Source organism: Bufo bufo, chromosome 6 (assembly GCF_905171765.1).
Source record: "Bufo bufo chromosome 6, aBufBuf1.1, whole genome shotgun sequence".
Classification (NCBI taxonomy): domain Eukaryota; kingdom Metazoa; phylum Chordata; class Amphibia; order Anura; family Bufonidae; genus Bufo; species Bufo bufo.
In genome coordinates this window covers 362,842,593-362,869,425 of record NC_053394.1, presented here as the reverse complement: position 1 = coordinate 362,869,425, position 26,833 = coordinate 362,842,593, and the positions used below count along the sequence as shown (strand labels likewise).

At 44.8% G+C, this 26,833-nt stretch overlaps 1 protein-coding gene across 1 annotated transcript in view; it reads left to right on the top strand.

The window, feature by feature from the left end:
• ACSF2 (acyl-CoA synthetase family member 2) overlaps positions 1 to 26,833 on the top strand; it is a 183,074-nt gene that overhangs the window by 73,912 nt on the left and 82,329 nt on the right. Inside the window, exons 5-6 of the mRNA XM_040437968.1 lie at positions 5,219 to 5,337; positions 23,344 to 23,506. Coding sequence (XP_040293902.1) covers positions 5,219 to 5,337; positions 23,344 to 23,506 — 282 coding nt within the window. The remainder of the gene's footprint in view (positions 1 to 5,218; positions 5,338 to 23,343; positions 23,507 to 26,833) is intronic.

The window sequence follows — 26,833 nt, the reverse complement described above, 5'->3', positions numbered from 1 at the left end:
CACAGAGATTATTACTACCAAGTTGCATAACTTTACATTTATCCACATTGAACATCATTTGCCAAGTTGATGCCCAATCACTCTGAGTGTTCAAGTCAGCTTGTAGTGTGTGGACATCTTCCATAGACTGTACAGTTCTACACAGCTTAGTGTCATCTGCAAAAATAGATATGGTGCTATTAATCCCATCCTCAATATCATTAATTAATAAATAAATTAAATATTAGGGGACCCAGCACTACCAAGGTACACCACTTATAACCCGGGACCATTCTGAAAAGGACTCATTTACCACAACTCTCTGGACACGGTCCTTCAACCAGTTGCCAATCCAATTACAAACTATACTTTCCAAGCCTATAGACCTTACTTTACCTACAGTATTAAACGTCTATGAGGTACAGTATCAAAAGCCTTTGCAAAATCCAGAAACACTACATCCACAGCCGCCCCTCTGTCCAGGCTACTACTCACCTCCTCATAAAAACAAATCAGATTAGTCTGACAACTTCTGTCCTTGGTAAACCCATGTTTGTTGTCACTTATGTTATTTACAGTCACATACTCCTGAATACAGTCCCTTAAGAGTCCTTCAAACATTTTTCCCACAACAGAAGTTAAACTAACTGGTCTATAATTACCTGTGGAGGACCTAGATCCTTTTTTGAATATGGGCACCACATTTGCCTTGCGCCAATCACTTGGCACTGTACCAGTTCCTAGAGAATCTTTAAAAATTATAAACAGGGGCACAGCAATGACTGAACTGAGCTCTTTAAGAACTCTTGGGGGTAATCCATCTGGACCCGGAGCCTTGTTCACATTTACCTTATTTAACTTCTCTTGGACCATATCTACAGTTATACAATTGAGTATACTACTGGATGTACTAACAGCCCCAGCACCACAGATATCACCTACTTTCTCTTCTTTTGTATATACAGAGCTAAAAACCCATTTAGTAATTCTGCCTTTTCGTTATCTTCAGTGACTACCCCCCCCCCATTACCATTATGTAGGGGACCTACCTGGTCAGACCTTCTTTTTTTTTTAGCATTTTTATTTTTAAATAATTTTTGGGGATTTCTTTTGCTCTCTTTTGCCACCTGCTGTTCATTTTGTATTTTTGCTAATTTTGTCTCCTTTTTACAGATTTTATTAAAGGGATTCTGTCACCTGGATTTTAGTGACATAGCTTTTAACATCATCACATCAGTCTGCTCGTTTTGTATTAAAATATACTAGTATTACTACCCTAAGTGTTTTCTTTTGTCTAGAAAATCGCTTTTATTAATATGGTAATTACCTGAGTAAGGTGCCCAAGGGGCTTTCCCTCCGGCCGTTGGTGCCCAGTCGCGCCCCTTCTCCTGGAGCACCCAGCACCGCCCCACTGCTAATTTATTCACTCCTCATTGCCGGCTGGCACATGTGCAGTGCGTCCTGTGAGGCCAATTCCAGGCGCTGACATGTGTATCCACAGAATGCGTTCGCTGAGCCATAAGCTCGCGCATGCGCCGTGGATACACATGTCAGCACCTGGAATCGGCCTCACAGGACGCACTGCACATGCGCCAGCCGGCAATGAAGAGTGAATAAATTAGCAGTGGGGCGGTGCTGGGTGTTCCAGGAGAAGGGGCGCGGCTGGGCACCAACGGCCGGAGGGAAAGCCCCTTGGGCACCTTACCCAGGTAATTACCATATTAATAAAAGCGATTTTCTAGACAAAGGACAACACTTAGGGTAGTAATACTATGGTAGTATATTTTAATACAAAACAAGCAGACTGATGTGATGATGTTAAAAGCTCTGTCACTAAAATCCAGGTGACAGAATCCCTTTAAGCCCTTTGTAAACTTCAAACGCTACAGCTGACCCCTCAGATTTGTATTTTTTAAATACCCTTTTTTTTGTCTTTTATTGCCCTTTTCACAGTAGCTGTAAGCCATGGGGGGTTTCATTTTAGCCGTTTATACTTGTTACCTAAAGGAATAAAAATTTTTGTGCAATTACTCAATGTGGATTTAAAGTTCTCCCATTTATCCTCCGTATTATTATGTGACAGTAGCTGCTCAAAAACAATTCACATATAGTGGGTAGCTTGTAATAAAACTTAACATTTAATGTTTATATATAAAATAATAGGCCCAAAAAGTTTACAAAGAATGTTGCATTGATTACAACTAAAAACTGCATAGGTATGTTAAATAGCAGTATATCTAAGGCTACATTCACACGTCAGTATTTTTCTATAATACGATTTTCTGTCCGTTTTTTGCGGATCCGTTGTTCCTAAAAATGTTTCCGTATGTCATCTGTATGTCATCTGTTTTTTGCGGATCCGCAAAAAACGGAAACATGTATAAATTTCAATAAGCAAATAAAGTTGTTTGGATTTCTTGGAAATAAATAAATAAATAAAAAATTAAAATGTAATTTCCAGGAACGGATTCCGTATAAAACGGATGACATACGGAATGACATCCGTATGTCTTCCATTTTTTGCGGATCCATTGACTTTGTATTGTACCAGGATCCGATTTTTCAGGAAAAGAATAGGACATGTTTTATATTTAAACGGACATGCGGAACGGAACAACGGAAACGGACAGCACACATTGTGCTGTCCGTTTTTTTCCAGGACCCATTGAAAATGAATGGGTCCAGATCTGGTCCAGATCTGTTCCAGAAAAAACGGAACAGATCAGGAAAGAAAAAACGGACGTGTGAATGGACCCTAAAGGTGAGGAAGGGACCCAATGAAGGGACAGCAATATAGATAGAGTGAGAGGAAAAACAGACGGAAGGACACAGTGCTGGGTCTCAAGCCCTAGGTCTGTCTCTGTACCCACTCTAGCTTACAAGCCCTAGAGTCTCCCTTCCTATTTTTAGACTGCGCAGCTTCGTCTGGCAGGTGTGAACAGGTCCGATCACTCCTGATACTACTGGTAGTCCAAACACAGCTAGCGAAAGTATATGGAATTTGGCTACACAGTGCTTCTGCCTGAAAAATCAAGATATGATGATACAGCACTAGTGTCGCCCAATACACTGGGGACCTGGTTATGTCCCTTATGATGGTAATTAGAGATGTCCCGACGCGTTTCCTTGGTTACTACCAATTCCTCAGGGGACTAAATTATGTTAAACATATATGACCTCAAGATAGCCGGTCAAAAAGTCAGGCGTCGCCAATCAACACACACATATTGCCGTCCAGGGTGAAATGATAAGATCAGCCCAGATCCACTTTCCTTATGACCACAAGATATCTGATTCCAAATATGATATGTCAAGAAAGCACAGTGCTATTGTAATCCGAGCCAGTACTGTCAACTCCTGTCCGGAAACACCTTTATTCAATGCACAGAAAATCATTTGGCATACTCTCCAACATTGAAGCAGATATTATGGTCAGATAATGCCAATAAATAATTCCTACTGTTCAAGGAGGTGTGCCCCATACGCTTGGCAGCGTTAAGTCAGAAGCACTGAGTCACCAATAGTTTAAACTTATCTGTTCCACGTTGGATGGTCATGGTGTACAGAGGTGATGCGGATATCCTCACCGGCGTCCTGCGATTGGCAGCTGCCATACGCAGGACGCCGGTGAGGATATCCGCATCACCTCTGTACACCATGATCATCCAACGTGGCCATTGCAACCAGCTGATACGCTAGGGTAAGAAGTGTTAGACCCCCACCCCACTAATATTGGTGGCCTATCCTGAGGATAATCCTCCAGTAATCCCCTTTAAAATGCAGCTCACATTTCCGTTAACAATCGCAGATAGAATGAGTCTGGATGCCATGATAGCATTATCACAGAAATTGTCTGTTCTTGCCACAGCAGCCACCGTAGGAGGGGAAAAAGGTGGTTAATATTGGAGGGCTCGATAACAAAGTTGGTGTGGAGAGGGGGAGGGAGGAGCGCGGAAAAAAACAGCATACCGTGCTTCCTGCACTTCAAAGGCTCCTGTCATTACCAGCAATTAAGGGAGAGTTCACATCTCTGTTTCATTTTCCGTTCTGATCAGTCAGAAGAACAGAAAAAAACAGATCCTGTAAAAAAAAAAATTATCCTTTGCATCACTTATGCACATTTGGCATCCATTCGAGCTATTTCCATCTGAGATCTGACTTTTTACACAGAAAAGAAAGTTCTGCGTTCAGGAGTTTTTTCCTTAAAAAAAAACGGATCTCAGACGGAAATGGCTCAAACGGATGCCAAATGTGCATAAGTGATGCACAGGATCGTTTTTGTTTTTTCTTTATTTTTTTGTCCTTCTGACGGATCAGAAGAATGGAAAAATAGCGGTGATGTGAATTCTCCCTAAGGCCACATGCACACAACCGTGGTGTGTTTAGCCGTCCGAAAAAGCGCGGATCCGCAAAACACGGATGGCGTCCGTGTGCGTTCCGCAGTTTGCGGAACGGCACGGACAGCCTTTACATATAACTGCCTATTCTTGTCCGCAAAGCGCGGACAAGAATAGGACAGGTTATATTTTTTTTGCGGGGCCACGGAACGGAGCAACGGATGCGGACAGCACATGGAGTGATGTCCGCATCTTTTGCGGCCCCATTGAAGTGAATGGGTCCGCATCCGAGCCGCCAAAACTGTGGCTCGGATGCGGACCAAAACAATGGCCGTGTGCATGAGTTATACTTTCTTGTGGTCAATTGTGATTAGTTATAAATTGGAGAAAACATGAAGGAATTTCCTGCGGCGGTACTGCAGTGTAATACGGTAGTAGCAAAGCGGATAAAATTGTAATTGAATCTGCATGACCTTGACCTGCGGCATGGATTTCTCCCTTTGCAATGCAGAGAAATGAAAACTGCTGTAACCCTGTAGCATTAAAGGGGTATTCCGTGTATATAGATATGGTGGTGACAGACTCGCTTTGAAAATCCTAAAAAGGTGTTTTAAGGTAATATTAAAAGAAACCTGTCATATGATTTGAGACACTAAACTTCCACCACCATTTTATTCTTGTATCTTTACTATCTGTCTAGTTTTATTACTATATATATATATATATATATATATATATAGCAAATGTTTTGAGGTCCACAGATTCAGTGATATACATTTTAGGGGATATAGGGAACCGTCTGATTTTATACACTCTGGAAATTCTTATGATGTATACATTATAGATGAATCGCGTCATTGCATTGGACTGCCTCTGGTTCTGACTTTTGGGTTTTATTCCAGGTTGGCTGTTCTGCCCTTGTGTTTCCATCAGAGTTTAAAACTCAGAGATATTATGAAATTGTAAAGAAGATTTGTCCAGAGATCGATAATTCTCCAGCTGGGGGAATCAAGAGCAAGACGTAAGTGGGCCATACCATGCGGGCATTGTGTCCGTCAGGAGTCACTTGTGTGTTATCTTACATTGTATTACAGAAACAGAGAGGTGACTTTATCCTGTGATGGTGCACCTGTGTATATAGCGAAAATTGAGGCACACAGATTAAGGGTCCATTCACACGTCCGTTTTTTCTTTCCTGATCTGTTCCGTTTTTTTGCGGAACAGATCAGGACCAGATCTGGACCCATTCATTTTCAATGGGTCCTGAAAAAAATCGGACAGCACAATGTGTGCTGTCCGTTTCCGTTGTTCCGTTCCGCATGTCCGTTTAAATATAAAACATGTCCTATTCTTTTCCTGAAAAATCGGATCCTGGTACAATACAAAGTCAATGGATCCGCAAAAAACGGATGACATACGGATGTCATTCCGTATGTCATCCGTTTTATACGGAATCCGTTCCTGGAAATTACACTTTAATTATTTTTTATTTTTTTTAAGAAATCCAAACAACTTTATTTGCTTATTGAAATTTATACACGTTTCCGTTTTTTGCGGATCCGCAAAAAACGGATGACATACGGATGACATACGGAAACATTTTCAGGAACAACGGATCCGCAAAAAACGGACAGAAAATCGGATTAGAGAAAAATACTGACGTGTGAATGTAGCCTTAAAGTGTTGTAATCAAACTTTTTTATTTTTAAGTTTTGCAGTAGTTTCATCCAATAGCCCAATATTTATCCTTGGTACAAACAGAGTATTTTGACCAGACGTTTCGGTCATTTCAGACCTTCATCAGTGGTCACATTTTTTATCTGTTCTGGTGACCACACATATCCGAGCCCTGATGACCGAATCTCCCCACCAGAACAGATAAAAAATGTGACCACTGATGAAGGTCTGAAATGACCGAAACGTCTGGTCAAAATACTCTGTTTGTACCAAGGATAAATATTGGGCTATTGGATGAAACTACTGCAAAACTTAAAAATAAAAAAGTTTGATTACAACACTTTAAATCTGTGTGCCTCAATTTTTGCTAAATGTACATTGGCTGTTCCCAGCCCTTGATTGGCACCAGAGACTACTGAATTGAGTGCGGTTCTCCATTCTACTACTTACTTGGTGCACCTGTGTAATCCTGGGTAGTTTACCTATATAATCCTGACATGGTGCACTTGTATGTGCACCTGTATAATCCTGCATAGTGCACTTGTACAGTATTATAGTAGTGCACCTGTATAATCTTGCTGTGGAGCACTTTTATAAACATACAGTTATACACCTCTAGAGCCCTACCTTGGTGCATCTCTATAACCCTTGTGTCTGTGGTGGTGCACATGTACAATTCTTCAATGGTGTACCTATGGTATATAAACCTGCCATGATGATCCATCCTGCTGTGGTGCACATGTATAATCCTGCCACGGTGCACGTGTATATTCCTTCTTTGGTGCACCTCTATAATCATGAGATATTTCACCTGTATAATCATGTGGTGGGACATTTTCAAAATTCTGAGATATTGCACCTGTATTATCCTTTGGTGGTGCACCAATATAATCATGAGATTTTGTACCTGTATAATCATGTGGTGGTGCACCTCCATGAGGGCTCATGCACACGACCGTACTGACTCAGTGCCCGTGCTGTGGACCGAAAATGGGTCCGCGATCCGCAAGATATGGCCAAAGAAAGAACATGCTTATCTTTTTGCAATGTGGAGGCAGAGACCCGAAAGCCCTTCCCTGGGCTTCTGATCTGTGCCTCTGCTCCAAAAAAGATATGTGAAGTTCTATCTTTGGTCGTATCTTCCGGATTGCGGACCCTTTCAAGTCAGTGGATCCGCATCCGCACCAAGGAGTGCGCAGGCCAGTGCCGCCAGCTGACCGGCCATTTATGGTCCACAATACGATCACCACGGCTATACAGTCGTGTGCATGAGCCCTAATCCTGGGGTGGTGCACCAGTATAATTCTGTAATGGTGTACCTATGGTATATAAACCTGCCATTGTGTGCCTGTTTAATCCTTAGATATTAGGCCTGTCTAATCCTTTGGTGGTACACCTCTGTAATCCTGTGGTGGTGCGCCTGTATATGCCACGGCGGGGAGTGGGGGGAAACCCCCCACCGTGCGGTGTCAAAGGGTAAAAGGGGATCAGCCTGGCCAAAAGGAGTAATAAGAGAGCAGGTCACCTCCTACAGAGTCCCTAATCCTCTCCCTGACTCCTCACCGTATGAGCGGACCCCGATGATAGGACGGCTCATACTCAGGATTCCTAGAGACCCTAAGTCGCCCTGGTAATCCCTCACCAAGGAGCAGGGAAGAGACGACCTGTTCATCCCAGTAATGGAGGAACAGGAGTCTCTATCTGAGGCCAGGCTGCAAGGAGAGGGGAACACATACAGCATAAGGAGATGGCAGGTAAGCGAGACCAGTAACACACTTACCTGCCACAGACACACTGACTGGAACCCGTGCACTAGTGCTGCTGTCCACACCAACATTAAAGGACACAGCACACACCACAAACCACACAGGAACCCAGGACACCCATAGCTGCAATAAACATGACAGGGGAATGTCTAGTAAACATGCTGGACACCAAACACCACCAGACATGTAACATCAAACTAGACATACAACACCCTGAACATAACCCACTCCATACAAATAGGGACAGGAAGAGAAGGAGACACCGAGATAAAATTGATGACCACTAGGTGGTCCTCACTGGACAGATGGAACACCCTGGACTGGAGCAGAACTCCAGCACCAACCACAGCTGAAGTACAACTGACTCCAGCCAGGAAACCACTGAAGATATAAGCCAAGTGACCACACCCAGTCAGGGAGTTAACCCTTACAGCACCAGACAGAGGGAGGCTACAACTTAAAGGGGAAGTGCACACATAAGCATACCAAACACGTAACCACCGGCAACAGCATGCGTGGCAACCATGTCACGGCAATCACCCAGAAGGCCGAGACACTGCCACCGCATGCTCTCACAGCAACACGTTGCCGCGGGCAACTGCAAGTGTGGCAACAGTGTCACAGCGCAAACCAAAGGCCAAGACAGTATAATTCTGTAATGGTGGACCTATGGTATATAAACCTGCTATGATGTGGTGGTACGCCTCTATAATCCTGAGATATTAGACCTGTCTAATCCTTTGGTGGTGCATCTCTGTAATCCTGTGGTGGTGCGCCTGTATAATTCTGTAATGGTGGACCTATGGTATATAAACCTGCCATGGTGCACCTGTTTAATCCTTTCATGATGTACCTGTATAATCCTGCCATTGTGCACATGTATAATTCTGCCACGGTGTACCTGGATAGATTTTCTCTGGTGCTCCTATATAATCCTGCTGTGGTGCATCTATATACTCCTGCCATTGTGTACCTGTATATTCCTGGTGCGCCTGTATAGTTTTGTGGTTGTGCACCTGTATAATTTTACCATGGTGACGCACCTTTATATTTTTGCCATGATGCACGTTTATAATTTTGCAGTTGTACACCTATATAATCCTTCCATGACGTGCCTGTATAATCCTGCAGTGTTACACCTGTTGTCTCTCCTTATAGTGGGATGTCCATCCCGTGAGGACTTTCTAGGTCGCTATGACATTTTCTGATCATCTGCCCAGTACATGAAAATATCCCTCAAATGGCCAAAATACTTCTGTAATAAACTGTATGCTGTTTAACAGTTCCTAAAAATAAAATACCTCCCCTGCAACTGGTCTACCCAATTTATACCCTTTCAAGGTGATCGTGTGTAAGATGAGCTGATTAACTTAAGAGGTTGATAGAAGTTCATGTGATCTTCAAAATTTTCTTCTGGCAGCCTTACATCAGCAAAATAAAGCCTGTTTAGGCTAATAACCTCACTTGTCCCAGATAATAAAACTTAACTTTTACTACCATTAGTTAAAACACTTTCCTAAATATAAGTGGATGTGAGCAAAAAACTAGATTAAAAGTATCTCATGCCCTGTCAGTTCTGAAGCTTATTGCTGCGTCTGCAAAGTCAATCGGGGGTGCACTCCCCATGCCTTCACATGCTTGAACTCTGCTTTAGCAGCCCAGTGCAGCACCGTCCTATATGTATTGAAAGGAATAGTGGCAAACAAGGTTTACTCTAAGATAGCTTCACTAGTGATTTGCTGCACTAGTTGCCAGAACTGACTCGGACATAGGAATCTAAAAACACTGATTGCTGTCCCCCAACATGTTTCACCAGCTAACCTGGCTTCATCAGGGGTAACGGACAGAATTGAATAAAGACGTCGTCCTTGAACCTTATAAAGGCTATCTCCACCCTAACAACAGGCTGGAGAGCCAATGAACACATCGAGTGTTGGAGGGAGGGTCATTTCCTAAATTGTCCTGCCAATGGAACGGCCAAAAATCACAGTGACTCGTATCACCGTCATCTAGATGGGTGTGACTTTGAGATAAGGATGCGCCTCCAATACCTGGGCAGAGACTTACCTTCTCCCAACACCGCTGTACTGCCCTGCGGCTGCGCAGGAAATCCAAAACGAGCCGCTCGTCCCAGTGCGCATGTGCCAACACTTAGACTCAGGGCGCGCTCCTCCGCCCCAGTGCAGCTGCGCGCGGACTTAGTCTTGAGCCTCACAGACGAACCGCTCGTCCCAGTGCGCATGCTCGTCCCAGTGCGCATGCGCCAACACTTAAACTCCAAAAATGAACCGCTTGTCCCAGTGCGCATGCGCCAACACTTAGACTCAGGGCGCGCTCCTCCGCCCCAGTGTGGCTGCGCACGGACATAGTCTAGATTGCCCAGGACTAAACGATCATCCCAGTGCACATGCGCCAACACTTAGACTCTGGGCGCGCTCCTCTGCCCCAGTGCGGCTGCGCACAGACTTAGTCTCTCAGCGTGGGCTATAGGGTTGTGCGCCTGTGTCAACACTTAGGCTCTGGGCGCATCCTTCAACCTTCGTGCAGCTGAGCATGGACTTAGTCTTCCAGCGCGCAGTACTGCTACTGCCCTAGGTCACCCATCCTCAATCCTAACTGGCAGATTTATCTTGGGGCTTGCTGTCATATATACATAGTATATGGGGAACCATTCCCTATAGTACCCTTATATATAGGATGTGGGAAACATTCCCTATAGTGCCCTTATATATAGGATGTGGGAAACATTCCCTATAGTGCCCTTATCGTCAGGGAATGAACATTGTCTCTATATAATCCAAGGTTCAGAGGCTTGTGTATAACCAGACATGCAGTACTCAACCTGGCAAAGTCATAGACATACATTCTTCCTGTACCTAGAGTACCATAAACAGTCAGGTTAAATACATTTTAGCAGCGTCTCATTATCTACTGCTCACTTAAATAACAAAGATACTTACTGTTGGATTAAATACATTGCGCAGAGAACTATTCTAAAAAAGAAGAAAACGTGGGAGGTTCTAACATACCTAGATATCGTAGTATCTGATTTGGTATTGATACTACTTATATGTTGGCAGATTCGCCGTCGGAATTCTTATGATGTCTTGCCAACATATAATTTAGAACAGGATCACTGAGCCACATGCACTATTCCCGTGGTTTGGCAATTAATAAATTGCCTGATCTCATATTTTTTATCGTCCACGGGATTGATGAAATCTTTTGTCTGTTTGATGTATGGACAAAAGCTACATCTTCCGCATGGGTGACTGCCCTCCACATTAGATCTCAGCCACATCGTTTTTGGGGGGTCTTTTTTGTAAAAACTCGGCACTAGATGGTCTTTGAGGTTTTTCCCTCTACGATAGGTTATACTAGGTTTAGTCATTAGCACTTCTCTAAGATCATTATGGGCTCGTAAGATGTGCCAGTGCTTTTGCAAGAATTGGAAAACTTTGCGATGCTGTACATCAAAGGTGCCAATGCACCTAATGGTGGCAGAGGTGACATTTTTCTGTTTTTGACTCAGAAGGTCAGAACGATTAGTGCTCTTAGCTCTGAAGAAGGCTTTGTGTAGGGTCGTTTTAGGATACCCCCTTTGGTGGAACCTTTCAAATAGAGTATCGCATTCCCTGAGGAACGCAGAGTCATCCGAGCAGTTACGACGTGCCCTAATATACTGCCCAGTGGGTATTCCTCTTCTCAGAGGCAGAGGATGATGAGTCTGCCAATGTAGAAGGTTATTAGTAGACGTGGGTTTCCGATATGCTTCAGTGTTGATATGGCCACCAGAGTCAATGGAGATTCTAAGGTCAAGAAATGTTAGAGTGTGTTCATGTATCTCTGAAGTGAATATCATTTGTGTTTAGACTATTCACAAATTTTGGAAAAAGTACCACTGTGCCGTCCCATAGAATCAGGACGTCATCTATGAAACGCCCCCAAAATAAAAATAAAATGTGCTCAGTGTATTGTTGAAAGTGTTCCGTGAAAACAATAGTGTTCTCCCACCACCCTAAAAAAAGATTTGCGTAATTTGGTGCACACTTACTACCCATTGCTGTGCCAATTTGCTGTAAATAAAAATTACCATTAAATAAAAAATAGTTGTGTGTGAGAAAAAATCGTAATAGTGTAAGTACCACTATTACGATGTAAGTGTGAAATTGAGTGCCCTTTGTGAATAAAAAGGAGGCTGCTGCCTGTATTCCCAGATCATGCCTAATGTTTGTGTATAATGCCTCAATATCCAGGCTGGCAAGATAGGTGTGATCTCGAACCTGAATCTCCTGTAATCTGGTGACCACATCCTTGGTATCCCTAATATAGGACGGTAAAGAGGGAACAAACGGTGAAATGAAAAAATCTACATATTGACTTATGTTTTCAGTAAGACTATTGTTCCCAGATACAATAGGTCTACCTGGTATAGGCTGTCTCTGCTTGTGTATCTTGGGAATTGCATACAGAGTTGCAATAGTTGGACAAGGATTACACGGGAATGTGTGTTCATCCTTTGAGATCAAATTATCCCTCTTAGCTGCTGTCAGGATGACTCTGAGCTCCTCATGGTAACGCGCCGTGGGGTTAGTGTCTAATTTTTTGTATCTCTGTGTATCCTTTAGCAGCGTCATGACCAAGTCCTCATTCATTTGTCTCTCCATAATTACTATATTGCCGCCTTTATCGGACGGTTTTATTACCAGCTGACTATTAACCCTTAGTTCTGCAAGAGCTGTTATTTTTTATCCGGATCAAGGTTGTTGTTAACTACAGATCTAGGTGTCTTAATGGTTCTGAGGTCATTGGTCACCAGATTTACGAATGTCTCGATGTTTCCAAACTGTGAGTACGGTGGTGTAAATTTGGACCGTGGTTTGAGTGATGACAACGGGGGCTCAATACACTCAGGGTTGTATTGGTTCTCACAGTCAAGGGATTCTAGAATTGCCAAGGCCGCATCCTCTTTTTCTTTAAACGCTCGACAGTCTCTCTCTTTTTTTTTTGTTTGTGAACTTTATGCAAAGCTAATTTTCTTGCAAAGAGGTTCACATCCTTCACCCAAGAAAAACACAAAACATTTGGTGTTGGGGTGAACGAGAGACCTCTTTTAAGTAGCTTATACTGTTTGTCCTCTAAGCTAAAACTAGATTAGAGATGAATAATTTGCGAATTATCTGGTTGCATTACGTTCTGATACTGTAGACCCACTTGTCCCTGTCTCTTAATTGCAGCTGCACAAAGGTTGAAGGATGCACCCAGAGCCTAAGTGTCGACGCAGGCGCATGCACTCCATACCCCACGTTGAGAGACTAAGTCCGTGCGCAGCCGCATGAAGGTTGAAGGATGCGCCCAGAGCCTAAGTGTTGACGCAGGCGCACAACCCTATAGCCCATGCTGAGAGACTAAGTCTGTGCACAGCCGCACTGGGGCAGAGGAGCGCGCCCAGAGTCTAAGTGTTGGCGCATGCGCCCTGGGATGATCGTTTGGTCCTGGGCATTCTGGACGATGTCCTGGCGCATGCTCACTGGGACGAGCTGTTCATTTTTGGAGTTTAAGTGTTGGCGCATCTGCACTGGGACGAGCGGAACACTGGGACGAGCATGCGCACTGGGACGAGCGGTTCGTCTGTGAGGCTCAAGACTAAGTCCGTGCGCAGCTGCACTGGGGTGGAGGAGCGCTCCCTGAGTCTAAGTGTTGGCGCATGCGCACTGGGACGAGCGGCTCGTTTTGGATTTCCTACGCAGCCGCAGGGCAGTACAGCAGTGTTGGCAGGAGGCAAGTCTCTGCGCAGGTATTGGAGTCGCATCCTTATCTCAAAGTCACACCCATCTAGGTGACGGTGATAAGAGTCACTGTGACTTTTGGCCGTTCCATTGGCAGGACAATTTAGGAAATGACCCTCCCTCCCACACTCAATGTGTTCATTGGCTCTCCAGCCTGTTGTTAGGGTGGAGATAGCCTTTATAAGGTTCAAGGATGACGTCTTTATTCAATTCTGTCCGTTACCCCTGATGAAGCCAGGTTAGCTGGCGAAACATGTTGGGGGACAGCAATCAGTGTTTTTAGATTCCTATGTCCGAGTCAGTTCTGGCAACTAGTGCAGCAAATCACTAGTGAAGCTATCTTAGAGTAAACCTTGTTTGCCACTATTCCTTTCAATACATATAGGACGGTGCTGCACTGGCCTGCTAAAGCAGAGTTCAAGCATGTGAAGGCATGAGGAGTGCACCCCCGATTGACATTGCAGACGCAGCAATAAGCTTCAGAACTGACAGGGCATGAGATACTTTTAATCTAGTTTTTTCTCACATCCACTTATATTTAGGAAAGTGTTTTAACTAATGGTAGTAAAAGTTAAGTTTTATTATCTGGGACAAGTGAGGTTATTAGCCTAAACAGGCTTTATTTTGGTGATTTAAAGAAAACTTCCCCAGATAGGGTCGCGTTTGTTTATTGTGAGCTGCATTACATCAGGAGGCATATACGGTATATTGTTTTTGTCTCTATGAGAACAGGAAAGCCTCTCCAAAACAAGGTAGATGTACAGTATGGGGTATTATGGTGATCTGTGATCGGATCAGTGGATGGTCTGGGTCTTTTATGAGTGCTTAACACTTTTGAACATGTAAAGGCATATTTTATAATTATCAGGTTCTTGCCGCCTGAACTATGAGCTGCAATGTTTAGAGAACACATTATTTAAAAAGAGCTGGGAATTGGGAGAAGAGTCTGCCGTTAAAGCTTCTCCCTTTTGTGCTTTGCTAGATTGACAGGTCGGTCCCTATACGCTAACAGGTTGAGACTTGTCAATCAAGCAGAGTAGGGTGGGGAGACGTCACACAGCAGACTCTTCTCCCCATGCCTAGACTCTTATCCCTCTGCCCTGACTGTTCTTCCTGCACCTTGACTCTTCCCCCAGTGCCTGGATTGTTCTTCCCATACCTGGACTCTTCTCCCTGTTCCTGGACTCTTCTCGCTGTGCCTGGACTCTTCTCCCTGTGCCTGGACTCTTCTCCCTGTGCCTGGACACTTCTCCCTGTGCCTGGTCTGTTTTTCCTGCACCCGAACTCTTCTCCCTCTGCCCAGACTATTATTCCTGCAACTGGACTCTTCTCCCTGCGCAAGGCCTGTTCTTCCTGCACCTGGATTCTTCCCCCAGTGCTTAGACTGTTCTTCCTGCACCTGGATTCTTCACCCTGTGCCCTGACTGTTCTTCCTGCACCTGGATTCTTCCCCCAGTGCTTAGACTGTTCTTCCTGCACCTGGATTCTTCACCCTGTGCCCTGACTGTTCTTCCTGCACCTGGATTCTTCACCCTGTGCCCTGACTGTTCTTCCTGCACCAGGATTCTTCCCCCAGTGCCTGGACTGTTCTTCCTGCACATTGACTCCTTTCCCTGAGCCCTGACTGTTCTTCCTGCACCTGGACTCCTCTCCCTGTGCTCTGACTGTTCTTCCTGCACCTGGACTCCTCTCCCTATGCCTCGACTGTTCTTCCTACACCTGACTTTTCTCCCTGTGCCTAGATCCCCCCCCCCTCCTTTTCCTCACATAGCTCTCTGTCATGAATGACCCTGTTGATCTTTAACTTCTGAAATCACCTTTTACCTGGAATGAGTCTGGGTGATGAGTCCAGCTCTTGCACAGAGGAAGCTGAGGACAGTACGCCTCGCTTCACTACGTATACCATGAAGTGACCTGTAGTGCCCTTGGCTTCATTTGCACAATGCTCATGTGCGCAAGGCCTCCAGACTCATCTGAGATGATTTCCTTAGCTATCACAGTGACATCTTTAAAAAGCTAAACCCCAGCTGTATAAGAACATGGTGGTGGTTTGGTGGCCTAAACCCAGTGACAAGTTCCTTTCAGATATTTGATGCCATAAACGTTATTGATTCACCCTTTACATGTTTTCATTGGCATCCTGTAGTCCTTCTTGACTGGCAGATAAGGTAGATAACTATAACTGAGGTCAATACAGAGGAGACACGTTACTAAGACTAGATTATCATCTGTATTCGTTATATCCAGTAATCTGTTCCGGCCGAGGAGCAGACTACCAGATTTACCATATCAGGCATAGCCAGACACCACGGTTTCTGACATGAATGCTGGCTTTCTGATGGAAAAATATTACTGCATGCCACAGCCGTGTCTGACTATGCCGGAAACAGTAGTTCTGGAAGTCTGCTACTCTGCCAGAACAGACTATTGGATTTACTGAATGCAGATGTGGACATAGCCTTACACATTACTTTCAGCTTAGGGAACGTTCACACAACTAATTTTACGCCGAAATTCCTCAAAAAACCCGCCCACGTCTTTTCTGCCTTCCATACACCTCAATTGCAGAACAGTGGCTTATAGGTGCACCGCGGCTTTAAGTCGCCGCTCCATGATCCTCAGTGGTGCCTCCCATTGAAATGAATAGAAGGTAGAAAGGCCGTGGCACTGCTGTACATGCCAAAATTCTGCTGTAAAATCTGTTGTGTGAATGTCCCCTTACAATTCACATATCAAAATTGTACGTAGAGAGTTATAAGAACTCCTATCGGACACTACAGGCACTAGATGGATCAGTATTACTGAGGACAGAAGCATGGGGGTATTACAGAAGAGCAAAACTATGAGTCACCCTTGCGTCATCTCACTGGATGACGTGACGCAATGGGTGATACATTACCGCTGCAGGCAGTCACTGGCTACAATAGCCACGTGACCCGTGTCAAACTGGATGTTCATGCAGGAGACCCAGGACCTGAAGCGAAGGAGCTGGAACCTAGCGGCGGGGATCAGGTAAGTATAATTTCCACTGCTGATCTAGCCATGTTGGAGGAGGGGGGTCTCCAGAAAAGGTCCCTATTAGTGAACAACCCCTTTAATGCATTAGAGCTATGATTGACAAGGTATAAACTGCTGGTGGTGCTTGGTGGTGGCCCCTTTATTTTGGGTTCTTCAGCAGGGTATATGGTGAGGCAGGGTCACATTAATACTGGGTGGTATCTCCCCTTGCTGCAATACAGGGGACCACTCTGGCATGGTAATGGTCATACAGATGCTAGATATCTTTCTGTGGTCATTCCAAGCTCTTTCATCTTAAAACCGTAGTTCAGCCAAGGTTTTTGTTGGCTGCTGTGTATGGGAGACCCATCACCCCACTTAGTCCCAGACATTTTCGATGAGAGAGATCTAGTGATGGAGCTGACTAGGGGAGTTGCATACCCCGAAGAGCATGTTATGGAGACCGGGCAGTGTGTGTGGGGGGCGTTATCTTGTTAAAACACCTCGTCAAGAGTCAAAAAAGGCAGTAGGACTGGTTCTGTGATGTCCTGGACATACTAAAGGCTGGTGGCCCCCTGTATCACAGCAAGGGAAGATACCGCCCAGTATTAGTGTGACCCTGCCTCAACATATACCCTGCTACAGAACCCAAAATAAAGGGGGCAACATCTTGTGTGACCATTGACCAAGTACCATTAGCAGTTTATACTTGTCAGCCAGTATATAATGTCAGTCTCAACTCTATCACATTAAGTTTTCCAGGTGCTCTTTTTCATTTTCTACTAGTGTATTGCTGCATAACTACAGTTTTATCATTGTGCAGTATTATATTATGTACTGTATGTTTACATCGTAACTATTCCTACATGAATACAGTTTTATCATTGTAGAGTATTGTATTCTGTATTACAAATAACAAGGACATAATGACCACCACTGCAAGAAAGCCTCTGATTTCTTCTCCTCTGGGGACCTGTCACGCCTTGCCCTGTGAATGTGCAGAGATCTGTCAGACTGACTGCACATGTCTGACTTCTTTGTTTGTTTTGATTTGGGTTTGAGCTGGATCCACCTTCCCTCGGGTGTACTGGGTTTCATTGTTAGTGAGGCTATTTATCCCTCCTTCTCCCAGTGGCCTGTGCGGGTTATAGTTCTTTCCTGGGAGCTCTTGATTTGTGGTGGATTGTCTGCTCCAGCTCTGCTCAAGATAAGTCCTCTCCTTCATTTCCCTTTGTGTGTTTTATCTAGGCCTCTAGGGAGATGCTTGCTTCCTCCTGGTTTGAAGAAGCAGGTTGCCTCTTCCCTTTTCCCTGCTGCTTAGGGTTTGCCCAGGGTGTTTAGGTTTAGGTACGAGGGCATGTGCATATACACCCTAAGGGTATGCACATGGGCACAGCAGTTTAGGGAAAGCTTTTAGGGATCGCTAGGATGTGACCCTTTTCTCCCTGGCTTTTGGGCCTAGTCGTTTGTTCTGTTTGTTTTCCCGTATTTGGTTATTTCCCCGCTTACCTACCTATAGTGACATTATTACCCGCCTAAAAAACTGTCATATCCCTGCTGTTTGTGAAATGGAGGCTATGGATACCTTGGTTGATCGCATGCAGGGATTATCGCTGGAGGTTGCTGTTCTCCGCAGTTCTGTTGCACAGTATCAGAATGCTCTGGCGTCTGGTGCCGTTGGAGGAAATCAGGTCTGTTTAGAGCCTAAAGTCGCTCTCCCTGATAGGTTCTCAGGGGGTGGTAATGACTTTATTCGGTTCAGGGAGTCCTGCAGGTTGTATTTTCATCTGCGGCCGATGTCATCTGGTGACGAGAATCAAAGAGTGGGGATCATTATATCTCTACTCAAAGGGGACACGCAGTCCTGGGCTTTTTCTCTGCCGACCAGTTCACCATCCCTCCAGTCGGTGGGGAAATTTTTTAGAGCCTTGGGCTTAACTTATGATGACCCAGACCGGGTCTCTATGGCTATGGCTGAATCTAAGCTGCGCAGTTTGTTACAGGGAGAACGTACTGCAGAGTCGTATTGTGCAGAATTTAGAAGATGGGCAACTGACTCGGGGTGGAATGATTCTGCACTCCGCAGTCAGTTTTGTCAGGGGCTATCTGAGAGGTTGAAAGATGCCCTTGCTTTTCATGAGTATCCCGATTCATTGGAGACGGCCATGTCTTTGGCAGTGCGGCTTGATAGACATCTTAGAGAAAGGTATAAGATTCCTCTCCAGCGGGGGGTCCCATCTGTAAGTGGATCCGTCCCAACTAGTCCCCGGGGTAATATGACTTTTGAATCTGGGGCTGGAGAGGAGCCTATGCAGTTGGGCCCAGGTTTCCTTTCGCTCAGGTGATAGGGATTTTAGGAAGCTGAATAAGCTATGTTACTTCTGTGGAAAAAAACTTCATTTTGTTTGTGCATGTCCTTTTGTTAAACTTCAAAGTGGTAATGAAAAACTACGGAGGTATTCACATAAAGAGAAAAAAAAGACTTCCCTGACTCTTGGTAGTGTGAATAGGGAGCCTGAGCCAGCAAATATGCATTCTCCCTGCAATACCCGTTTCCTCCTGCCTGCCATGGTGGCGCTAGATTCAGTAAATTTTGATTTTGAGGTATTTGTTGACAGTGGTGCGGGGGTAAACCTTATTGATTTTCAGTTCCTCCAAAATCTTGGTTTTAGAACTAGCACATTAGATAAAGAGATACCAGTGTTTGCTATTGATTCCTCCCCTCTCACACTCATATTGTTCATGACATTCAGTTAAGGGTGGGTGATTCACATGTTGAGTCCATTTATTGTTTTGTTATGAAGGGCTTGCCTGCTCCGATGGTTCTGGGTTTACCGTGGTTGATAGAGCATAACCCTATTGACTGGCAAACAAGACAAATCTCAATCTCATCCCTGGAGCTAAACTGCCAAAATCTCGACTATACAACCTTTCCCAACCCGAAAGAGAAGCTATGCGGAAGTACAGTACAGACCAAAAGTTTGGACACACCTTCTCATTCAAAGATTTTCTTTATTTTCATGACTATGAAAATTGTAGATTCACACTGAAGGCATCAAAACTATGAATTAACACATTTGGAATTATATACATAACAAACAAGTGTGAAACAACTGAAAATATGTCATATTCTAGGTTCTTCAAAGTAGCCACCTTTTGCTTTGATTACTGCTTTGCACACTCTTGGCATTCTCTTGATGAGCTTCAAGAGGTAGACCCCTGAAATGGTTTTCACTTCACAGGTGTTCCCTGTCAGGTTTAATAAGTGGGATTTCTTTCCTTATAAATGTGGTTGGGACCATCAGTTGCGTTGAGGAGAAGTCAGGTGGATACACAGCTGATAGTCCTACTGAATAGACTGTTAGAATTTGTATTATGGCAAGAAAAAAGCAGCTAAGTAAAGAAAAACGAGTGGCCATCATTACTTTAAGAAATGAAGGTCAGTCAGTCAGCCGAAAAATTGGGAAAACTTTGAAAGTAAGGGCTATTTGACCATGAAGGAGAGTGATGGGGTGCTGCGCCAGATGACCTGGCCTCCACAGTCACCAGACCTGAACCCAATCGAGATGGTTTGGGGTGAGCTGGACCGCAGAGTGAAGGCAAAAGGGCCAACAAGTGCTAAGCATCTCTGGGAACTCCTTCAAGACTGTTGGAAGACCATTTCAGGGGACTACCTCTTGAAGCTCATCAAGAGAATGCCAAGAGTGTGCAAAGCAGTAATCAAAGCAAAAGGTGGCTACTTTGAAGAACCTAGAATATGACATATTTTCAGTAGTTTCACACTTGTTTGTTATGTATATAATTCCACATGTGTTAATTCATGGTTTTGATGCCTTCATAGTCATGAAAATAAAGAAAACTCTTTGAATGAGAAGGTGTGTCCAAAATTTTGGTCTGTACTGTATATTGCAGAGTTTGGCAAAGGGACATATTAGGCCATCTAAGCCCCCTGTGGCCGCCGCCTTCTTTTTCGTAAAAAAGAAAGACGGATCACTTAGACCGTGTTTAGATTTCCAGGAATTGAATCTCATTACGGTCCGTGATCCGTATCCCCTTCCTTTGATTTCTGATCTATTTGATCAAATTGTCGGAGCTAAGGTGTTCTCCAAGTTGGATTTAAGAGGGGCTTATAATCTGATCAGACTTAAGGAAGGAGATGAGTGGAAAACGGCCTTCAATACACCCGAAGGTCATTTCGAGAATCTTGTCATGCCCTTTGGTTTAACTAATGTGCCAGGGGTCTTTCAGCGATTTGTCAATGATATTTTCCATCATTTAGTGGGAAGGTTCATTGTTATTTACCTTGATGATATACTAATTTACTTACCCGATTTGGAGACCCATCAGGATCACATGAGACAGGTGTTGTCGATCCTTCGGGAGAATAAATTGTACACAAAATTGGAAAAATGTGTATTTGCTGTCAGGAGCTACCGTTTTTAGGATACCTGCTTTCTGACTCTGGTTTTTGTATGGACCCTGAAAAGGTCCGGGCGGTACTGGAATGGGAACGGCCTGAGAATCAGAAAGCTCTGATGCGGTTTTAGCTTTTACCAATTACTACAGAAAATTCATCTTGAATTATTCCACCATTGTAAAACCTTTGACAGATATGACTAAAAAAGGCGCCGACTTTTCTGTCTGGTCGGATGAGGCATTACAGGCCTTTTCTGCTATTAAGAAATGTTTTGCGTCTTCTCCCATTCTGATGCAACCTGATATGTCTCAACCGTTCATCGTGGAGGTTGATGCATCAGAAGTGGGGGTCGGAGCAGTTCTGTCGCAGGGTCCATCCCCTAGCAAATGGCGTCTGTGTGCTTTTTTCTCCAAGAAACTCTCGGCCGCTGAAAGAAATTATGATGTAGGAGATAGAGAGTTGCTGGCCATTAAATTGGCCTTTGAAGAATGGCGTCATTGGTTGGAGGGGGCTACTCATCCTATTACGGTATATACTGACCACAAGAATTTGGCTTACTTGAAGTCTGCTAAGCGCCTAGACAGGCTAGATGGTCACTGTTTTTTACTAGGTTCAATTTTGTGGTCACCTTTCGCCCTGGGGTTAAAAAACGTCAAGGCAGATGCGTTGTCAGGTAGTTTTCCTGGGGGGAGTGATTCAGAGGATCCCGCTCCGATTTTGGCTGATGGGGTGGTGGTTTCTGCTCTATACCCTGAGTTGGAGATGGAGGTGTTGGGGGCCCAGGAGGAGGCTCCTGACTCTTGTCCTCCAGACAAGTTGTTTGTTCCTGCTGAACTGCAATACAACGTGTTCAAGGAACATCATGATACGGTCCTTGCGGGACATCCTGGAAGCAAATCCACCATAGCTCTTATTTCCCGGAGATTCTGGTGGCCAGGGTTGCGCAAGGGTGTGGAGGGTTATGTGACAGCTTGTGAGACCTGTGCACGTGCGAAGGTGGCTCACACTCGGCCTTCAGTATCCCTTCTTCCTTTACCCATCCTGTCTCGTCCTTTGACGCATTTGTCCATGGACTTTATTACCGATTTACCGAGTTCCTCTGGGAAAACTGTGATTTTGGTGGTAGTGGACCGCTTCAGTAAGATGGCCCACTTTGTACTGTTGCCTAGCTTGCCCAATGCCAAAACTCTCGCTCAGGTTTTTATCGATAACATTGTGAAACTACATGGCATTCCCTCTGATGTGGTGTCTGATAGGGGGACGCAATTTTTGTTTCCAGGTTTTGGAGGGGGTTCTGCTCTCGTCTGGAAATTCAACTGTCTTTTTCTTTGGCATTTCATCCCCAGTCGAATGGTCAGACAAAGCACACTAACCAAAACCTGGAGACCTATATGAGGTGTTTTGTTGCCGAGAACCAGGATGACTGGTCCTCGTTCTTGTCTCTAGCCGAATTTGCCTTGAATAACCGTAGACAGGAGTCCACTGATAAGTTGACATTTTTTGGCGCATATGGTTTTGGGACTAGATCTTCTGGGATGCCAGAAGAGGAGAGATTCTCTTCCGCCTTGTCATCTATCTGGCGGAAGATCCAAGTTAATTTGGAAAAGATGGGTGAAAGATATAAACGGATGGCTGGCAGGAGATGTATGACTGGTGCGGACCTTTGTGTGGGTGATTCGGTGTGGTTGTCCACTAGAAACATTAAGCTGAGCCTGAAGGTACCATCTTGGAAATTGGGTCCAAGATTTATTGGCGCTTACAAAATCTCTGCGATTGTCAACCCGGTGGCGTTTCGTCTGGATCTTCCACAGACCTGGAAGATCCATTATGTGTTTCACAGGTCTTTATTAAAGAAATATGTGGAACCATCTCCATTGCCACCTCCCCCTGTCCTGGTGGATGGCAATTTGGAGTTTGTAATCTCTAAGATTCTCGACTCAGTACCTGGTGTATATACTGGGAGTTGTAGCTTCCCAGCAGTTGGCGTGCCGAAGGGTGCAGATCCCTGGCCTATCCTTTGGATAAACAGCCAATGTTTTCATAGAAAAAAAAAACTTTGAAAGGTCTGATAAAGAAAATCCCTGTTAATGTGCCCTGATAGGATGAAGACATGATAGAGGGTGGACCTATTCTAGAGTCCACCTATTATTGGTAAGCTAGAGCTGGAGAATGTATATTGGTCACCACCATCTAGTACAGGGATGCCCAATCTGTGGCCCTCCAGCTGTTGAAAAATTACTACTCCCAGCATGCCTGGACAGCCTACAGCTATCAGGTCATGTTGGGAGTTGGAGTTTTGCAACAGATGGAGGACTTCAGGTTGGGCATCCCTGATCTAGCAAATGTCTGGTTTTGATTCTGTGTTATTTGGTGTTTTTCAGACTTCCCGACCTGAAGATTGTTATAGTCTTGGACAAGAAGTTTCCAGGTGCATTTCAGTTCCAAGAAGTAATGGATGCTGGGAGCACTCAGTTTGTTCAGCAGCTGCACAACTTACAGAAGAAAATATCCTGCGATGATCCTGTCAACATCCAGTTTACATCTGTAAGTGAACATGTAAGCTGTATGTGTCATTGTAAAGACTGGCCATGAGAAGAGTTCACCATCTGGTGGCTGCTTACGATTGGGCTGAAACCTGTGGGGCATCCATGTATCCTCAGAATGAGGGGGTTGCAGTGCTAAATTCTACGTTTTCCATGCACTGGTTTGCTGATCCTGGTCACCCTGCTGAGCAGGAAACTGCAACACGACCCCATTCACTTGAAGAAAGGTGATCGAGATGCCTTCAGTTTTAGGATTCCAGAGGTTGCATTCTTACTGATAAGAAAGTGACAACATATTTGTGCCATCAAGCTGGTGTACATGTCTTTCTCCAGGTTTATTGTTTTTTTGTCTTGCTTGACAAGGGGCGTAACTTAGAGGAAAAGGGAATGTGGTCCAATGGGAAGGGGCATGGCTTGAATTTGCAATATTTCGCCTAATTTTTGGTGCAAAAATTGGTTGAAAGTAAGCCAACCAGGAGGCATAAAGGTAGACAATGGCATCTAAAGATGTCTGAACTAGATGAAAAATCTCCAGCACTCCATAAAAAATCCACTACTTGTCAAATCGTTAAAAACATAGCAGGCCACAGCTGAAAGACGCTTACGCATTTCGAGCGAGAAGATCAATGTTCTTATGATGCTGCCACATGTGCAGGTTTTTGGAGCCAAAATCAGGTGTGGGTCAAAAAGGATAGAAAGTATTAAGGGCCAATATTACTTTTCTTTGTTTGAATCGACTTCTGGTTTTGGCTTCAAAAACTGCATAACATATCTGAACGTGTGGCAGCACCCTCCGTGACACCAGTTATCCAACCCTTATAATGCCCCCCAAAATGGCCGGGCCCCTCATACTGGTTATACTTACTGGATTGACACCCGTCAATCAGCTGTTTGACAAGGCACCTGCGCTTGGAGTAGCGCCGCTGCCTTCTCGTAGCTTTCCTTAAGCCACTGACAACACGTTCCTCGCTCGCGTGGCCTAGGTGCAGCTAAGCCCTATTAAAATAAATGGGGCTCGCGCAATGCCAAGCACAGCTACAATACAATGTACGGTGCTGTGCTTGGTAAGCACAGAGAAGGCAGCAGCGCTCACAGAAGCGCCGGTGTCTCCACAGGATAGGTCATCAGTAGTAAAATCTTGGCAAACCCTTTTAAATGGCCAACTACTTGTAATCAAATTATAAACGTTCCAGTTGGGAGACTGGCATCCAAATTTAGGATCCAGAAAGCCTCCCTGGTATGCAATTTATGTTCCCAATCACAACCTATACTTGGGAAGCTAACTTTCTCCGAGCTCATTACCTGTAATGTATCGACATAACCTTGATGTACTATAGAAAACCGCCAAGACGCGGAATTCACAATTGGGAACATAAACTGCATACCAGGGAGGCTTTCTGGATCCTAAATTTGGATACCGGGTACGAATACACTTTTGTACTTTCTATATTTTTATTGACTATCTGATTCAGTATGTAGTTTGCCAATTAAATATGGATTTAAGAGGTTTGTTCATCTTCCAGGAGTCTTTCAGCAGATCCTCTTATGGTCATATTTACCGGCTCCCCACCATTGGGTCCAGGCTACCTCTCTTCACCCCTGCTGCAGTGCTCAGGTCCCCCTCTGTCAACATCTGGTGTGATGCCACTGCAGCCAGTAAGGCTACTTTCACACTAGCGTTCGGGGCTTCGCTTGTGAGCTCCGTTTGAAGGGTCTCATAAGCGGCCCCGAACGCATCCGTACTGCCCCAATGCATTCTGAGTGGATGCGGATCCGCTCAGAATGCACCAGTCTGGCAGCGTTCAGCCTCCGCTCAGCAAGCAGACACCTGAACGCTGCTTGCAGCGTTCGGGTGTCCGCCTGGCCGTGCGGAGGCAAACGGATCCGTCCAGACTCACAATGTAAGTCAATGGGGACGGATCCGTTTGAAGTTGACACAGTATGGCTCAATTTTCAAACGGATCCGTCCCCCATTGACTTTCAAAGTCTGGACAGATTCGTCGAAACTACTTTCACACTTAGAATTTTTTTTAAACTATAATGCAGACAGATCCGTTCTGAACGGATCCAAACGTCTGCATTATAGGAGCGGATCCGTCTGTGCAGACATCAGACGGACCCGCTCTGAACACAAGTGTGAAAGTAGCCTAACTTGCATTTTGTATTGTGAGAATGTCTCTAATATGTATTTTGTCTTGTATTAGCTGTTACTTTTGGTTTAGAGAGGGTTAATGTAATCAGGCCCCGACACCTGGAGCAGGATGTGGTTTGTAATGCACATTGTAGACAACAAGCCTCTGCTATGACTAAGAAAAACTTAGAAACATAAAAAACTGAAACATAAGATTGACTGCAGAAAAAAGGCCACCTGGTCCTTCTAGTCTGCCCTTATATTATTATTTTTTATTTTTTTTATCTTAGGCTAGTCGTATGTTTAAAGTTTAAATTCACTTACTGTAGATTTCCCAGCCACATCTGCTGGAGGTTTGTTCCAAGCTTCATCCACTTTTCAGTAAAATAATATTTTCTGACATCGCTCCTGATCTTACCCCCAGCTAATTTCAGAATGTGCCCCTTGTTCTTGTGTTTGGCTTCTTATTGAGCACACTTCCCTCCTGAGGCTGTACAGAAAGGGGTTATCCAACACTATAAAAATGTCCCCCATATGCCCGGCCCCTCACAATGAATATAATTACCTGGCTCCGCTCCCTGCGCCGCTCCTGGTCCCCGCACCGCCGCTGCAGCTTCTCACCGTGCGTCAATATAAACATCCGGTGTCAGGGGAAAGCAGCCAATGGCAGGCGGGGAGGGTTACGAGCCTCCCTAGCATCGCGGATGACGCTAGGGAGACTCGTCCCCGCCTGCCATTGGCCGCTCCCCCCTGACACCGGATGTTTTCATCGGCGCACGGGGAGAAGCTGCAGCGGCGGTGCGGGGACCAGAAACGGCGCAGGGAGTGGGAAGCCAGATAAATAGATTCAGTGTGAGGGGCCCAGACATACGTATGTATATATATTTAAGTTCTCTCATCCTCTCGTTTGAAACGTGTAAGCATCTTTTGGCTCTGGCTAACGATAATGGGGAGTGCTCGAGACTTTTCGTCCATTTCCAGAAGCCTTCGTTTTTTCTTGCAGCTGATCTTGGATTCTCCTCGCTGCACCGAAAATTGTGACCAGAGTGCGTGTGCGGTGGGAGCTGGCCCTGCTTTTCTTTGTCTAAAGAGTGTGAGCCCCTGTGATAAATTTGTCACGTCAAGTCTTGTCTAAGCTGTCAAAATTTAAGATGGCAGTGATTCCGGCTCATGGCACTGCCATTGTTGCCTGCCAGA